The 17,312-nt window shown below is 36.6% G+C and overlaps 1 protein-coding gene and 1 non-coding gene across 2 annotated transcripts; one reads left to right on the forward strand and one right to left on the reverse strand.

The window, feature by feature from the left end:
- Positions 1-1,082: 1,082 nt before the first annotated feature.
- LOC145071640 (small nucleolar RNA R71) lies at positions 1,083-1,189 on the reverse strand. The gene has a single exon (XR_013690647.1). It is a non-coding gene; the product is annotated as a small nucleolar RNA R71 (small nucleolar RNA).
- A 1,065-nt stretch (positions 1,190-2,254) lies between these two features.
- LOC145068298 (uncharacterized) lies at positions 2,255-3,217 on the forward strand. Its single transcript, XM_079015247.1, has one exon. It carries the CDS (start codon positions 2,255-2,257, stop codon positions 3,215-3,217), a length of 963 nt encoding a protein of 320 aa, XP_078871373.1.
- The last annotated feature ends 14,095 nt before the right edge of the window (positions 3,218-17,312 follow it).

Here is a 17,312-nt window from a genome sequence, read left to right on the forward strand (position 1 = left end):
CCACTAAATACAAGTTGACTGCCCTTGTGTGCTAAATTTATATTTTTAGAGTAGGAATAAAACCAGTGCATTTTACACACATCAAGTTTTTGGCGCCGTTGCCGGGGAGCGGTTCAAAAATTAATTCTAATTCCTAGTTTTATCGATCCTTTGTGTGAGTTTATCTTACACAAAGTTATTTTTTTAGTAATTTAGTAATTAGGTTAAGTTTTAGTAATTATTAGTTTTTAGTCGTTTTTATTTAATTTTATCTATTTTAGAGTATTACAAAGTGAACTCGCCAAGTGCAGTCGACCCTACTCGGCGAGTCCACCGCTGATTGGCGGTTTTGTTTTTATTTTCGTTCTGTTTCGTTTTTGTTCTTTTTACGCGTATTTCTTGTTTTTGTTGCAGGATTTTCATGACCAGAGGATCCAACACACCCCTGGTTCCCCCTTTTGAAGACCCAGAATCCGCATTGAGGAAAAACAAAGGCAAGGACGTTGAAAGCTCGAATACACCTAAGAAGTCACCTTTGACTAGCTTGAAAACGGTTTTTGGGAAGAAGAACAACAAAACCAGGAGAGACCAGCAGTAGAAAGAGCGAAGAAAGTAAGTTAGAAGATATTGAAGACAATCCAAAAGAAGCCGAATTTGAATACGACTAAGAAACCAAATACAAAGAGGAAAGCGATCAAGAAGGAGACTTGGACAACATCATGGCAAACATCTATGAAGTCCCCATGGGTGAATGGAAGAAGAGGATACGAGATGATACCGACCAGGGACTTGTGCAACCCGCAATTCCCGCAACTGCCAATTTTGAGCTTAAGGGTCACATACTTGCTCAACTCAAAGAGATCCCCTTCTATGGAAAAGACCACGAAGATGCTTACAAACACTTGGATGAAGTCAATGATGTAGCTGATTATTTTAATGTTCCAAACGTGCCTCGCGAAACTCAGCTGCTTCGTATGCTTCCCCTTACATTGAAGGGTGCTGCAAAGGATTGGCTCAAGTCACTTCCCCCCAGATCCATCACTACATGGGCCAAGACGAAAGAAGAGTTTATTGATCAATTTTGCCCACTCTCAGAGATATCTAAGTTAAAAAAAGCCATATCCAACTTTGAAAAACAAGCTGGAGAATCACTTTATGAAGCTTGGGAGACATCCAAAAGTTTATTAAGGAATTGCCCACATCATGATCTTAATAGTCAACAAGAAGTCTCCATTTTCTATGATGGAGTGAATGTTACAACAAGGAAATTACTTGACTCGCAAGGTCCACTCACAAAGAAAGCACCCCCAGTGATAAAGAAACTAATTGAAGAATTCTCTAAGCATTCTAGAGAATACCACAATCCAAGGAATGATGTGACGAGGGGATCAGCTTATGCAACTTCATTAGATTTGTCAGCGGTTATGGCTATGTTGAAAAACATGGATAGGAGGATGGATAAAATGGATCAAACAATACATGCTATTTGGGTGGGTTGTGAAAATTACAATGGACCTCATCTTACTAAAGATTGTGACTTGGACGAGAACGGGAATAAGAAGGTGCAAGTGTGCTATTCAAGTGGTGACAAATATGATGATGATTGGCGAAAACCCAAGAAGGATTGGATTCCTTATGATGAGTACAAGAAGGCTAAAGAGGAGAAGTGTAGACAAAAAGGAAGAGGTTTTTACCAAAAAGAGGAGCCGACGCAAGAAAGAAAACCAAACTTGGAGGAAATGCTTACTAAATTTGTAGCTGCTTCAGAAAAAGACACAATGATCATGATGCTACAATACAAGAGACAAGAACAATACTTAGGAATCAACAAGCATCTATCCACAAAACTGAGACACAGCTAGGGCAACTTGCCCAACAAATTAATCAAAGATCATCGGGAGAACTTCCTAGTAAAACCGAAAACACCCCACGAGGCGCACATATAAATATTGTGACAACTAGAAATGGGAAGATAATTACTCCTCTAGCTCCTATTCAGAATGAAGATCCCAAGAAGTTACAAAAGGAGGATGCAGAAAAATAGAGCCAAAATCAAAATCAGCTGAACCCAGACCCTACTCGCCGAGTCCAGAATATGGACTCGACGAGTCCGATGCCTAATCAGAAAAATCAGCCTCTTGCGAAGCCGTGTCAGCCTGCATTGCTATATCCAGCCTGAGCTAAGCAAGAAAAGAATGAAGAAGACTACCAGAAGTTTCTAGACCACATAAAGGCTCTTCAAATTAATATACCATTCATCGAAGCAGTTGCACAAATGTCGAAATACGCCAAATTCCTCAAGGAGCTTCTAACCATTAGAAGGAAGATGGAAGAAGTGAATGAAGTGGTTCTTAATGAGAATTGCTCAGCTGCCATGTGGAACAAATTACCGAAGAAGAAAGGTGACCCGGGAAGCTTAACATTGCCTTGCCAATTTGGGAATTTGGCCACGATTCATGCTTTGGCTTATTCGGGAGCAAGTGTAAATCTCATGCCATATTCGTTTTTCAAGAAATTAGATCTCTCGGATCCGAGGCCAATTCGAATGGCAATCCACTTAGCAAATAAAATGGTTACATTCCCAAGAGGAATATGCGAAGATCTATTGGTGAAGGTTCATAAGTTCGTGTTCCCCGCGGACTTTATAATTTTAGACATGGAAGTGGATTCTCAAGTCCCGATCATCCTTGGAAGACCTTTCCTTAACACCGCAAGCGCTATAGTTGACATGCGAGATTCAAAACATACTCTACGGGTGGGAGATGAATCAGTCACTTTTAGGGTTGATCAAGCCATGAAGCATGCTAGGAATAGTGATGACACTGCATTTGTGATTGATATGTTGGATGAGTTAATGGAGGAATGGAATAATGAAGAACCAAACAAGTCCACCATCACCTTTGATGAAGAACTTGATGCTGAAAGAGAACTACTGGAAATAGAGAGACTGTTGGAAGAAGCTTATTATAATGAATTAATAAAGACCACTGAACAGCCTACTCGCCGAGTAGCCCGGATCTACTCACCGAGTCCATACGAAGAACCCAGATTAATCACAAATTCTGCCCAGGACTCGACGAGTCCCCTCACTAGACTCGACGTGTTCACCATTCAGAACACGAAAATTGAGCTGAAATCACTACCAGATCACTTGGAGTACGCATTTCTTGAAGAAGGCCAACAAAAACCAGTAATTATAGTTGTTGATTTGGCAAACATGAAAAAGAAAGTCTTGTAGATGTACTAAAGAAGAGGCAAGGTGATATAGCATGGAAGATTACCGACATCAAAGGAATTAGTCCAGCATATTGTTCTCAAAAAATTAACTTAGAAGAGGGGGCTAAACCTGTATTTCAACGCCAAAGAAGACTAAACCCGAACATGCAAGAAGTTGTGAAAAAGGAAGTGGTGAAATTACTAGATGCCGGGATTATTTATTCGATTTCCGATAGCCCCTAGGTGAGTCCGGTTCAAGTTGTACCAAAGAAAGGAGGAATGACGGTAGTGGAAAATGAAAATAATGAATTAATTCCCACAAGAACGGTTACCGGATGGCGTGTTTGCATCGATTATCGAAAACTAAATGATGTCACATGTAAGGACCATTTTCTGTTACTATTCATTGATCAAATGCTCGAGAGGCTGTCCGGGCATGTATACTATTGTTTTCTCGATGGTTTTTCGATGTATTTTCACATCCCAATCGACCCACAAGATCAAGAGAAGACCACTTTTACATGCCCAAGTGGAACATTCACATATAGACGCATGCCCTTTGGGTTATGCAATGCACCAGCTACTTTCCAAAGGTTCATGATGGCCGTCTTCCATGACATGATCGAGAAATTTATGGAGGTTTTCATGGGTAACTTCTTAGTTTTCGGGTCCTCCTTTAAAGATTGTTTGTCCAACTTGGATTTAATGCTATCAAGATGTGAGAAGACCAACCTTGTCCTTAATTGGGAGAAGTGTCATTTTATGGTAAAGGAAGGAATTGTGCTAGGACACAAGGTATCGAGAATGGGGATAGAGGTGGATAGAGCAAAGGTGTACACTATAGCCAAACTACCACCTCTAACAAATGTCAAGGGGGTAAGAAGTTTTCTAGGCCATGCGGGTTTTTATAGGCGCTTTATTAAAGACTTTTCGAAGATCACAAGGCCCTTGACTCAACTACTTTTGAATGATGCACCATTCAACTTCTCTAAATAATGTCATGAAGCATTTTATCTACTCAAGGAAAGATTAACTACTACTCCTATTATGATAGCACCAAATTGGAATCTTCCTTTGAACTCCTGTGTGATGCTAGTGACTTTGCTGTTGGAGTTGTTTTGGGGCAAAGAATTGATAAGCATTTTCAGCCTATCTACTATGCAAGTAAGACCTTGAACCCAACATAAGAGAACTACACTACTACAGAAAAGGAGCTATTAGCAATGGTATTTGCCTTTGATAAATTTCACTCATATTTATTTTTGTCAAAAACCATAGTTTTTAACTATCATTCTGCCCTGAAGTATCTCTTTACTAAACAAGATGCAAAGCCCCGATTGATACGATGGGTCCTACTTTTACAAGAATTTTGTATTGAAATACGCGATAAAAAGGGAATGGAGAATGTAGCTGCCGACCACTTATCAAGACTAGAAAACCCGCATTTGGAAGAAGTGGAAGATGATAAAATTGGAGATGACTTTCTGGACGAGTGCTTTTTAGTGACTACGGGGGAGGAGCCATGGTTTGCAGATATAGCTAATTACTTAGCTACCAAATATATCCCAAAAGATTTTACCCACCAACAAAAGAAGAAATTCTTTTCAGAAATAAAATACTACTTTTGGGACGAGTCATATCTTTTCCGAAGCTGTGCGGATGGGATAATAAGGAGATGTGTATTTAGGAAGGAAAGCCGAGAAATTTTGGAGCATTGCCATAGTGGGCCCACCGGTGGACAACATGGAGCACATTACACGGCTAAGAAGATATTTGATATTGGGTTTTATTGGCCCACAATTTTTAAAGATGCTACCCAATATGTCAAAAGGGTGTGATGCATGCCAAAGAGCGGGAAACATATCATCCCGAAACGAGATGCCCCAACATAGTATTCAAGTGTGTAAAGTATTTGATGTATGGGGGATCGCTTTCATGGGACCGTTTCCAATGTCAAAAGGGAACAAATATATTTTGGTGGCGGTTGATTATGTATACAAATGGGCGGAGGCACAAGCTTTACCAACTAATGATGCTCGGGTGGTGGTGCGCTTTCTAAAAAAGTTATTCTCAAGATTTGGAGTTCTTAAAGCTCTTATTAGTGACCGGGGCACTCACTTTGCCAATGATCAATTAGAAAAAGTGTTAAGAAAATATGGGGTAACCCATCAATTCTCTACATCTTACCATCCACAAACTAGTGGGCAAACTGAAGTGACGAATAGTGCATTTGTAGAAGCAAAATTATAAAAGTCGAATAGTGTATTTGTTTAGTTTCGCATCTTTATGTTATTTTACTAAGTCAATTTTGTGCGAAGTGTATTGTTTAGACTTAGTATATTTTTTGTACACTCGGGTTCCCTATAAATAGGGACTGAGGATAGAAGTAGAGGATAACTTTCTGAAACGCAAATATCCTTTCTGCTTATTCGGTAATCAGTCTTCATCAATATAAGATCTGATTAATATTTACTCTTCGTGTTCTTACTTTTCAATCACTCAAATCATATTTGCTTTCGTAAATCTCGATAAGAATTCTCATCAATTGGTATCAGAGCAGGATTCAAACTGCATCGATCTGATTTTCATGTTAGAATCATTTGCTTTTTGAGTAGCAACTTTACTTAAAATTTTCCGCGCATTTTGGTTTTGAAAATCAAATTTGATCTTCAGATTTGAATTGATTATGTCTTTGAATTGTTTAGTCGAGTAATCGATCAGTGATTTGTGATCAATTCAATTGATCAATTCTCAAATTTATCAAGTTTTTCAAGCATTCTGAAAATTTCTGTGTTCATCAATGGCGAACTTCAACATGAATACAATGACTTCCTTCTCTCACTTGCTTGGTTCCTCAACCAAAATTCCGATGTTAATTTCAGAATACTATGATCAGTGGGCTGATAGAATGGAAGATTACTTAAATGGAATTGATGAAGAACTTTGGAATTGTATCGATGGAACAGTGCAAGCTCCTGCTAATTTTCAACCAATTGGACCATCTACTGCATCTGCTGAAGTTGTTGATCAACAAAAACGGTTGAAGAATAATGAAAAGAGGTGCATGAGGGAACTAAGAGGTGCTCTTCCTCCTGTGGTTTATAATTACATTCGTAGTTGTAAAACAACAAAGGAGATCTGGAACACTCTAAAAGAGAAGTATCAAAGTAGCGAAAAGATGAAGATCAACTCTGTGAAGCAATGTCTAGTTGAACTGAAGGAATTCAGACAAAAGGATGTTGAAACTCTTGAAAATTACTATAATCATCTGAATGAGCTTATGTTTCGCTGCAATAGGTATGGAATCACTAGGTCTCTCATGGAGTTCAATTTAACTTTCATTATGGGCCTTCGCAAGGAATGGCGAAGTGTGAGCATGATGATTAAGAATCAACAGAGTTTTGATACAACTCATTTGAATGATCTCTACAATCAGCTGAAAAGACATGAAAGTGAAGTTTCAGAAATTTATGAAGAATCAAAACAGAGTATTGAAGGTCCTTTGGCTCTTGTTTCAAAGGTATCAGAAGTTGATGTTAATGAAAAAGATGGTTCAGATAATGAAGGATTTTTGATGAACTCTGATGATGAAGATGTCGCATTCTACTCAAACAACAAAGTTAAGAAGTTTTTCAAAAAGCCTTTTAATCCAAAAGGAAAGGCTAGTGATGCGAAAAGTGGAGGCTCAAAAATTGGAGGAGAAGAGAAGAAGATAATGGAGAAAGCTGAAGAGAAACAAAAAGATGCGAAAGAAGTGAAAAAGCTGAAAGGTGACTCAGGAATTTACTGTCACTACTGCAATGGTGCGAATCACTTCGCAGCCAATTGCATGTTGCGAAAGAAAGAAGAGAAGAAAGAAAAAGTTAAAGATGAAGCATACTATTCTGAAAATATTGAAGAGTTGCGCGCTAAGACAAAAGGAGTGTCTCTAGTTGCGAAGGGTGAATCTGCTGATGAAGAGAGTGGAACGTATCAGATCTGGTCATCAGGATCTGATGATGAAGAAATAAGGCATCCCACACATGGATCCATGTTCGCAAGTTTTGAAGATTGCGAAGAGGACATTTCAGGGAGATGCTTCGTATCCAAATCCACGGACAAATCACCCATGTCCACCAAGGTACGTGCAATACTTGAATCTTTTAATATTCCATTATCTGTTTCTGATGCTGAAATCATTTCATTTGATGATACTGTGGATTATTTTGATTATGTTATTGTGTCTGCTAGTACTGAAGCTCAAAAATTAAATATGCAACTAGGTGAGACACGAAGAGAATTAGAAATAAAAAGGAGCAGAGTAGAAAAACTTGAAATGCAGATCAAAAATGTATATTGTGATAGGAATAATCTTACAAACGATGTTAGGTCGTTGCTAGCACAAAGGAACATATATTGTAATTCTGCCAAACGATTGTATGCAAAATTAACTGCTTTACATCATTCTTCTGACATTAGCAAAGAGCAACATAGGAAACTTTTACCTTTTCTTGAGTATGAACGTGAAAAAGTTGATGTTGTTTCTTATGATTGCGAAAGTACAATTGCTCAATTTGACAAAATACCTGATGATAGATATTCATATGGTATTGTCAAAATTGATGAATTTCTGAATGCTGATGAGTTGGTTAACATTGTCAATGAAATTTTGACAAAGAGTGAACAAGTGAAAATCTTAAAGAAAATAGAAACTTCAACTCTTGCCTCTCAATTCAATTATGCTGATATTGATGACAATTCAGATAATGTTAGTGAAATCAGTGAGATAGAAGAGGAAGAAGAGGTTGATTGTTCTCAATTGTCAATCATTAATATCACATCTAAGATCAAAGGTAAAGAAATTATAGTTGATTCGATAGTAGAAGATGAAATCGATAAACCTTCAACTTCACAACATTGTAAGTTTGATAATGTGGAAGTTGAAAGCTGGAAATCTGATGATACTGATGAAAACAAAGAAGAAGTGAAAGATTCACATGAAATACCTCCACGAGTTGTGGTTGATCAAGTGTTTGAGAATACCAAAGAATTTGACAAAATTTTAAACAACAAAGGCGCACATTATTTGGAAACCAACACTATGGTATATACAAATTTTGCATGCATTGATAAAACCATTGTTCCAAACCAAGTTTTTGTCACTACTGGAAATGCTGAGAAAATTCATCCTGATTTCAACAAAATGATTGAAAAAGATAATCTAAGGTCAACTACTGAAGATTTTTTCGCAAATAAAAACACAGAAGAAAACAATTTAACTCAAAATCCTTATGTGTTTCAAAAACAAAAGTCATTACAAAAATGGGTGGTTAAAGGTGAAAAAGCAAATCAAGATTTTGAAAAAGTTGAAAAACCAAAGGCTGAAGTAAAATTAAATTCTCATGAATTCAAATTGATGGATGGAAATTATTCAACAGAAAATAATGTTTCAAAAAGAAAAGCAAGAAAAGCAATTTTTTGGCAAGTTGTGTCTAATGACAAACAAGGAGCAGAAAAAGAACAAATTTCAAAAACAAAATCATCAAAATTTCAAAGCAAAAATAAACAATCAGATTCAAGTTTTCATAAACCAATAAATTATGTTGACAAAATTCCATATGTTCGCAAATATAACAACAATCAAAAATTTGAGAATTCACAAAAATTTGTAAATAATCAAAAGTTTCAAAATGTTGGCAAATTCACGAATACTTCATCAAGTTTGAAAAATTCAACTCAAGCAAAAGTGAAATTTTCACCAAAACATGCAAATTTTCCAAATCCTTCAGTCTCAAAACCGACCAAAGTTTCATATACAACAGGAAAATCTGATGTAAGTATGATCAATCGTTGGTTTGAAGGGAATGGAAGAAAATACCAAAGTGGGAAGTTTTCAGAACAACAAATCAAGAATGCATTTGTCAAGTTCGCAAATAACTCTTCCACTATTAGTTCAACATCTCATAATTCGCAAGTTCCGGTTCAAAAATGGAAACCAGTTATTAAAAATGCGAATGTTGTGAAGGATGAGATTACAATCAATGGAAATCCAAAACTAATGAACAACTATATTTGAATATCTAGATCTGATGATGTTGATATAATGGATTCTGTCACAAACAAAGTGAAAACATGGTTCTTAAATTCAAAGAATTTGTTTCATTCTACTAATGATGGACCCAACAAGTCTTGGGTTCCTAAAATTTTCCAATAAATGCAGGTGATGTGTGACGAGCAATATGATACGAAATGGTATATTGATAGTGGTTGCTCTTGTCATATGACTGGAAGAAAGGAAAACTTGCGAGATTATAGAAGCCTGGAAAATGCAGGAGTAGTCAAATTTGGGAATAATCACAAGTGTCAAGTGAAAGGCTATGGGAAAGTCACAAATGGACAATTCACTGTGAACAAAGTTGCTTATGTTGAAGGACTTCAACATAATTTGATAAGTGTGTCACAACTTGTTGTTGGTACTGGAAACCAAGTTGTATTTAATGAAGAAGGAAGTATCATTTCAAATGCGAACTCAAATGAAGTACTTCTCAAATCCAAAAGATATGGTGATATGTTTACACTGGACATTACACCAATTGTGGGAAAACCTGTTGTGTGTTTACTATCAAAAGCATCTAATGATGTCAGCTGGCTTTGGCATAGAAGATTGTCACACTTGAACTTTCACAATATTAACAAACTTGTCACTGAAGATTTAGTTAGAGGGTTACCTGTACTAAAATTTGACAATGATTCTCTGTGTGCAGCTTGCGAACAAGGAAAACAACATAGCAAAGGTCATCCGATTGTGATCGATTCAAAAATTGTAGAACCATTGGAACTTCTTCACATTGACTTATGTGGACCGTCGACTATTGCTACAATCAATAAAAAGCGGTACATTTTAGTTATTGTAGATGATTTTTCTCGATTCACATGGGTATTTTTTCTCAGGTTAAAATCTGAAGTTGCTCAGACGATGATTGATTTTATCAAAAAGATTGAGCTTAGTCTGAAAAAGAATGTTCGCAAAATTAAAAGTGATAATGGTTCTGAGTTTAAAAATCAAACTCTTGATTCTTTTCTCACAAGCAAAGGCATTTCGCATAATTTCTCATAACCATATACTCCGCAACAAAATGGTGTTGTTGAAAGAAGAAATCGATCTCTATGCGAAGCAGCCAGAACCATGTTAACATATGCGAATCTACCTCAATATCATTGGGCTGAAGCAGTTTCCACTGCATGTTTTACTCAGAATCGATCATTCATTCATCGAAGATTCAATGTTACTCCTTATGAAATAATCAATAATCGGAAACCTAATGTCAAATTCTTTCATGTTTTTGGTTGCAGGCCTTTTATAATGAATCTCAAAGATAATTTGTCCAAGTTCCAAGCTAAAGCTGATGAAGGCATATTCTTAGGATATTCGCAGAATTCAGTTGCATACAGAGTACTTAACAAAAGAACTAGAAAAGTTGAAGAAACTTTCAATTTAACATTTTATGATTATTATCTTAAACAAACGGATAGTAAATTTGAAAATACATCAATACTTGTAGATTCAAATACTCAAATTGATAATTCTGAAATAAATGATTTTGATTACGACTTAATTTTTGGAATATCAGACAGGGCAATTGAAGCGGAAAATAATGCTCCTGATAATCAAACCTCAGAATCCTCAAAACATACTGATGATTCAACAATTACTACAAGGTCAATATCTTGCGAAAGTATGTCTGATGTTCATATGGAGGGGGAGCATATCGTCAACAATGCAGACAATCAGTCAACTTTCGAGGGGGAGAATGAAAATAGGAATCATCAAGTTGAGGGGGAGGATTCGCAAAATCAACAAGATTATGAAGTTGAGGGGGAGCATTCGCAGAATCAACATGAACATCATTTTGAGGGGGAGCATCAAGATGAACATCATGTTGAGGGGGAGCATGATGAAATAGAGACAATTAATCTTGATGAAAATGATGAGTTTCATGAACTAAATGATAATTTTTCTGTTGCAGGATCTGAAATTGAAGATATGTATGAGGATGCACCATTGGAATTTGATCATAATTTTCCACAACTTGAGAAATGGACAAGAAATCATCCAAAAGAACAGGTAATTGGAAATCCACAAGATGGTGTGTTGACAAGAGATCAAATTCGTGCGAAGAATGAGGTACTGAATGTGAACCAAAGAACTATATATGTTTAATGTCTTTATTTCGAAAATAGAGCCAAAGACAGTGAAGGATGCTATGGAACACTCAGATTGGGTTGTTGCTATGCAATCTGAACTGGCTGAATTTGAACGAAACAAGGTTTGGAGATTAATTTCTAAACCTTCTAATGTTTCAATTATCGGATTAAAATGGATTTTTAAAAATAAAATTGACAAAGATGGCAATATTATTCGCAATAAAGCTAGACTAGTGGTTAAAGGTTATTCGCAACAAGAAGGAATAGACTATGAAGAAACATTTGCACCTGTTTCAAGACTTGAAGCAGTTCGCATATTTTTAGCTTATGCAGCTCACAAAGACTTTGATGTTTATCAAATGGATGTTAAGTGTGCATTCTTAAATGGAGAACTAGAAGAAACAGTGTATGTTGAACAACCACCAGGGTTTATAAATGATGAACATCCTGATCATGTTTACATCCTAGATGAGGTTGTATATGGATTAAAACAAGCACCAAGAGTCTGGTACGCAACACTTACAAATTTCTTGAAACAATCTAAATTTAAACAAGGATCAGTAGACCCCACATTATTTCGCAAGAAAGTTGGGAATCATCTAATGCTTGTTCAAATGTATGTTGATGATATTATTTTTGGCTCGACTGACCTAGCTTTGTCAAATGAATTTGAAAATCTAATGAAAAGTCAGTTTGAAATGAGCATGATGGGAAAAATTAATAATTTTCTTGGATTGAATATAAGACAGAACAGGGATGGAATCTTAATCAATCAAGAAAAATATATGAAGAACTTGCCTGAAAAGTTTGGAATGACCAATAGCATGAAACTAAGAGTACCAATGGCAGTAAGAACAAGACTAACTCCTTTGTTAGATGCTCCTGCTGTTGATTTAACACTTTATCGAAGCATGATAGGTTCTTTATTGTACTTAACTGCAAGTAGACCTGATATTATGTTTTCGGTTTGCAATTGTGCTAGATATCAAGATAATCCCAGAGAACCTCATTTGACTGCAGTGAAAAATATTTTTCGCTATCTTAAGGGAACAGTTTCGTTAGGACTTTGGTATCCTTCGAAAACGGGGTTTTTCATTCAAGCTTTTTTAGATTCTGATCTAGGAGGATGTACTTTGGATAGAAAAGTACGAGTGGTGGATGTCAACTATTGGATGGGAAGTTGGTGAGTTGGCAATCGAAGAAACAAACTTGTGTGGCTATATCAACTGCTGAGGATGAATATATTGATGCTGCTGCTTGCACATCGCAAAATATTTGGATTCAGATTCAACTTCGTGACTATGCAATAAACATGAAAAAGATTCCCTTGTATTGTGATTCACAAGGTGCAATTCGCATTTGTCACAATCCACTACAACATTCAAAGACAAAACACATTGCTCTTCGATATCATTTTATCAAAAATCATGTGGAAGATGGGAATATTGAAATTCATTTTGTTAAAACAACTGAACAACTTGCTGATATTTTTACAAAACCTCTTGACGAAAAATCATTTGTTAGAATTTTAGCAGGGTTGGGGATGATTGATGCGAATTCAATTCCAAAAACTCAAGCATGAAAGTGTCGTTCAGCAGTTATGAGTCAAAATTGTTCAGATGTTACTGTTCATCCAGAGGCTTCACATGGCTTCACATCCACATCTTTTCACATTTGCGATCATAACAACTAAGGTTAGGTTTGCGATTCATTTTGTAGTTTTTAATTTTGAAAAATCAAAAATTCAAAAAGATTTTGTGTTTATTCATGTTTGTTTTTGAAAAATTAAAAATCCAAAAAGATTTTATTTTGTTATGTTTTTTATTAATTTTGAAAAATTCAAAAATCACAAAAATAGTTTTGTTTTCTTTGTTCTTTAAACATTGTGTGCTGTGAGTTTAGTACAGGGCTTAATGCGAAGAGGTCATCGATATATGTTTCTACGGGAAGGTATCAATTTTATTTTAAAAACTAGTTAGGATGTCCCTAGAAGCATGCTGCTGTATGTAGACCAAAAGCCTCAACAAGACACGATGTGTGAAAACTGAAAGCCTTAATGAATCTTTCATACAAATGGTTTTTCCCAATCAGGCTTAAATTCACATCAGTCAAATGAGCTACCTTACTCTTTTCATTAATGTTAAGAGTTTTCTATTTTGTCCATTATAACAGAGGTACACTTTGATTCTTAACCAATCTTTTTATACCAAACAATTCTTTCAATCTAAATTTTCGAAGAGATTTGTCCTTGAGGTCTTTGATCAAACCAATCAAAACCTAGACATCACAAGTCTGTGTTTATGATCTAACATCATGAGACCGTGATGGAAGTGAAACCCAAACATCATAAACCTTAAGGAATTGACGGGGAACATTGCTCCATATTTTAACAAAACTTTTGTTTCAGTACGAAAATTTCGAAACTCCAAATCATATTCAATTCGCATGTGTGGTCTTGATCAAATATTCGCAACCCACAATGTTTGTTACCCAACAAGATCCAGAACAAATTTTTTTTTTATGAATATGATTTCTGTGTGAGTTTTATTCACAAATCCTAGTCATGATAAATATTTTCAAAAGCCAACTTGTCACTGACTACACTGGTCAAACAAGTAATTTCATTTACAATTTCTCACCTTATGTTAAGGTTGATATGTAATGAAATTTGAAACCAATCCAAAATATCTTTTAAAAGAAGCCCTTCGATACTTATCTAAAAGTATTCGATTGTAATTCACGGGAAACTACACAAGCTGTTGATCATCTCTCTTGATGATTAACGAAGCAACCTTTGCCTAGGATTTAACTGCCTTCATGTCAAATTGAATTTTTGACATCACAGAAATCCAAAATCTTTTTTCTTGATTCTTATCTTATTTCTTTGACACACTTGCACACACGAAATCCTTGAGGTTCTGAGTAAAACCAATTCAAGCTGATGATTTCGCAAATCTGGCATATGACTTCACTTTACATCCCAAAAGTAAAAGAGCCTTGCCTCCATGCGAAGGGTTTTAACGGTTCAAATTCTATAATGGGAAATTTGACAGACTGTGTACTCAAGATGGTTGGTATTCTATCCGGTTTTCAAGGAGATGTGATAGTTACTTTTTGAAGCATGGTTATCTTTTGCAGTCATGATCCGATTTTCAAGATGCCACATCGAATAACATTAAATGTATCCCGATTTAATTTCAAATCAAATTGTGGAAACTATAAAAGGGGGATCAAGATCATTGTATACGGTTACGCAAACAGAACTCTCACAAACCTAAAAAGATTCAAACTTGTTCGATTTCATCTCTTTCAAACCCTAACAATGGCTGCCACTCAATCCAACACTGATGAAGTTCTTTCTCAATCCCTGATGAAAATCCAAAGCACCAATTATCAAGTTGATCCGAATGTCTTCTTATCCTGAAGGATTGAAGATGCTCATCGTTGCCCTGAAACGATCACCCCTGTCCACCGCCATTCTTAGTTCCTTCTCTGTTCCGATGACATGGTTATCTTTGGCAACTTCAACGGCATGATACAACCATACTATTGATGTGATAACCTTCAACTTGATGAATAACAAATGGGTTAAACTTTCCAAGAAGATGTTTGTTGAATTCTTGCAGAATCCGAACAACCCTCCATTTTTCAAACCTGTTAATTCTCAAGTCATCCACATGTTCAATGAAATGGGCCATCAACCCACTCTGGAGAAGATCAGTGACTTCAGAAAGTCAGGGTTACCGTGTATATGGAATTTTCTGTTTGGCATTTTTCTCAGATGCTTAACAGGATGCACCGTTGGTCTAGATAGGGGGAGTATGGAGGTTTATGCCATGGTAATGGGGTTGTATTATGACATCAGTGTAGACTATGCAACTCAGTTATGGAAGGAATTTTTTTAGAGTCTGGAAAACACAAATTCGGAAAAAGGAATATCTTGTGCAAGGTGTTGGAGCTTGATTCTTGAAAAGGTCTATGAAAAGGAGGGAATTTCAGTACCAGAGGATGCGGAGGTTGCAGAATTCTCTCTATATCAATTTCCAAAGGTGGTTGAAGATGATGAGGAAATATTTACCCATGTTGCTCGCATTCCAGATGTGAAGACTTTCGATCCAAACGTGGAGACTGGCATTTTGTTAAGCATTGAAACCAAACCCTCAAAGAAGAAGAAGGCTATCAAAAATGATGCAACTGCTCAATCTTCGAAACTGGGTCAAGATGAGGAGATTCAGATAGTGGAAACCTCGCCAAAGTTGAAGAAGGATACCATACCCTCAAAATCGGGGGTATTGAAAAAGATTCGCAAGACTGAGGTGAGCAGTAAAGGGGTTACCGTTCGCAATATTCCAGCTCCTGTCTCTCCAGGATCTAAGAGACAACGTGCTAAAGATGTTACGAAACAATTGCAACAAACATTGTCGAAAAAGCGAAATCTTATTATTCGCAATGAGTCCTCAGATGAAGAAGTGGTTCCTGACACCCCACTTATCTCTACACTGGTAACTGTTTCTGATCCACCAGTATCAAATTTTCAAGTTTCGCAAGTTTCCTCACAACCACTTGAAATAGTCACTACCAAATCAGTTTCTGAGGAGGTACCTATTTCAGATACGGTTGTCAACGTATCTGATACGGGGGCACCTATCACGAGTGTTGAAACCACTTTACCAATCACCTTACCCATTTCTTTACCACTTGTATCATTTCAATCTACAATACTATCCTCAACCTCATCCATTTTTGATCATCCACTTCAAAACCCATTTACAACCCTTTTTCCCTCACAATCACTAGAAACTTCTCAACCTTCGCAACCTTTATCTGATAATGAAACTGACGGAGGAGCCTTTGGAGGAGTACTTGAAGACATTCACTTTGATTCAAAGGAGGAGGAAATACCTGATCATATGCTTATGACAGGAAAGCAATTTAAAATCCTGAATCATAAGTTGAATGCCATTATTTAGTCATAAGCTGATTCTGGCAGGATGTCTTCTATCTCAACAATGGAGGTTGATATTATGCTTAAGGGTGCTGAGAAGCAAATAATGGAGAAGGTTGAGCAGTCAGACAAAAATAATGAGCTTCGCATTCGAGCTCAAGGTGGTAATTTTTCTACGGTGGTCCAGGACTTAAAAGTTGTTGCAAAAGAACGTCATGTTCTGTTTGTACAAGATGTGAAGAAAGTTCGGGAGGATGTCAACTTTAAGCTTGAAGAGTTGAAAACCGAACATGCAAAGGAGCTCAGGGATATTACCTCTCAAAATACCGAAGTTCAAAAGAAGGTTGATATGGTTGCTATAGAAGTGCACAAGGTTGTTGCTGCCCCTATCCTTAAAGCTAACCACAAAGAAACCCAGGAGAAGTTTGATCAGTTGATCAAGTTGGTGACTGAGCTGAAAACCGTGGTTTCGCAATCTTCATCTAAACAAATTCTCACTCCTGAGTTCTTGTCTCTAAAGGTTAATACTTTGGAACAAGCAATTCAGAAAGCTCTTGCACCAATCGCAAATTTTACCTCTTTACTACCGAAGAGTGCCCACCTGCTTTCATAGGGGTGCAAGGGGGAGAGAAAAATCTAAGTAAAGAGGAGGATGCGAAGACAGTGGGAAAAGTTATATCTACCCAGCTTAAATCTACTCTTCCAATACTTACAATGCCAATTTCCTCAACTACAATAACCACAAGACCAATTGCCAAAGGAATTTCGATTGGGGCAAAAGAAGGAAGTTCGAGTTTAAAACCTCAAACAGATGTTGTGGGAAAAGAAAAAGGAAAAGGAATATTGTACGAAAAATCGATGGAGGAGAAGAAAGTTGAGGCTGAGGCAGATTTAGAAGGGATGAGGTATCTACCCAGCTTAAATCTACTCTTCCAATACTTACAATGCCAATTTCCTCAACTACAACAACCACAAGACCAATTGCCAA

The sequence above is a fragment of the Lactuca serriola genome, chromosome 8, assembly GCF_051521515.1.
Source record: "Lactuca serriola cultivar US96UC23 chromosome 8, Lser_US96UC23_V15, whole genome shotgun sequence".
Taxonomy (NCBI): Eukaryota; Viridiplantae; Streptophyta; class Magnoliopsida; order Asterales; family Asteraceae; genus Lactuca; species Lactuca serriola.

Excerpts from the sequence above, each read along its gene's own strand:
- LOC145068298 (XM_079015247.1), top strand. The coding sequence starts at position 2,255 with ATGTCGAAATACGCCAAATTCCTCAAGGAGCTTCTAACCATTAGAAGG.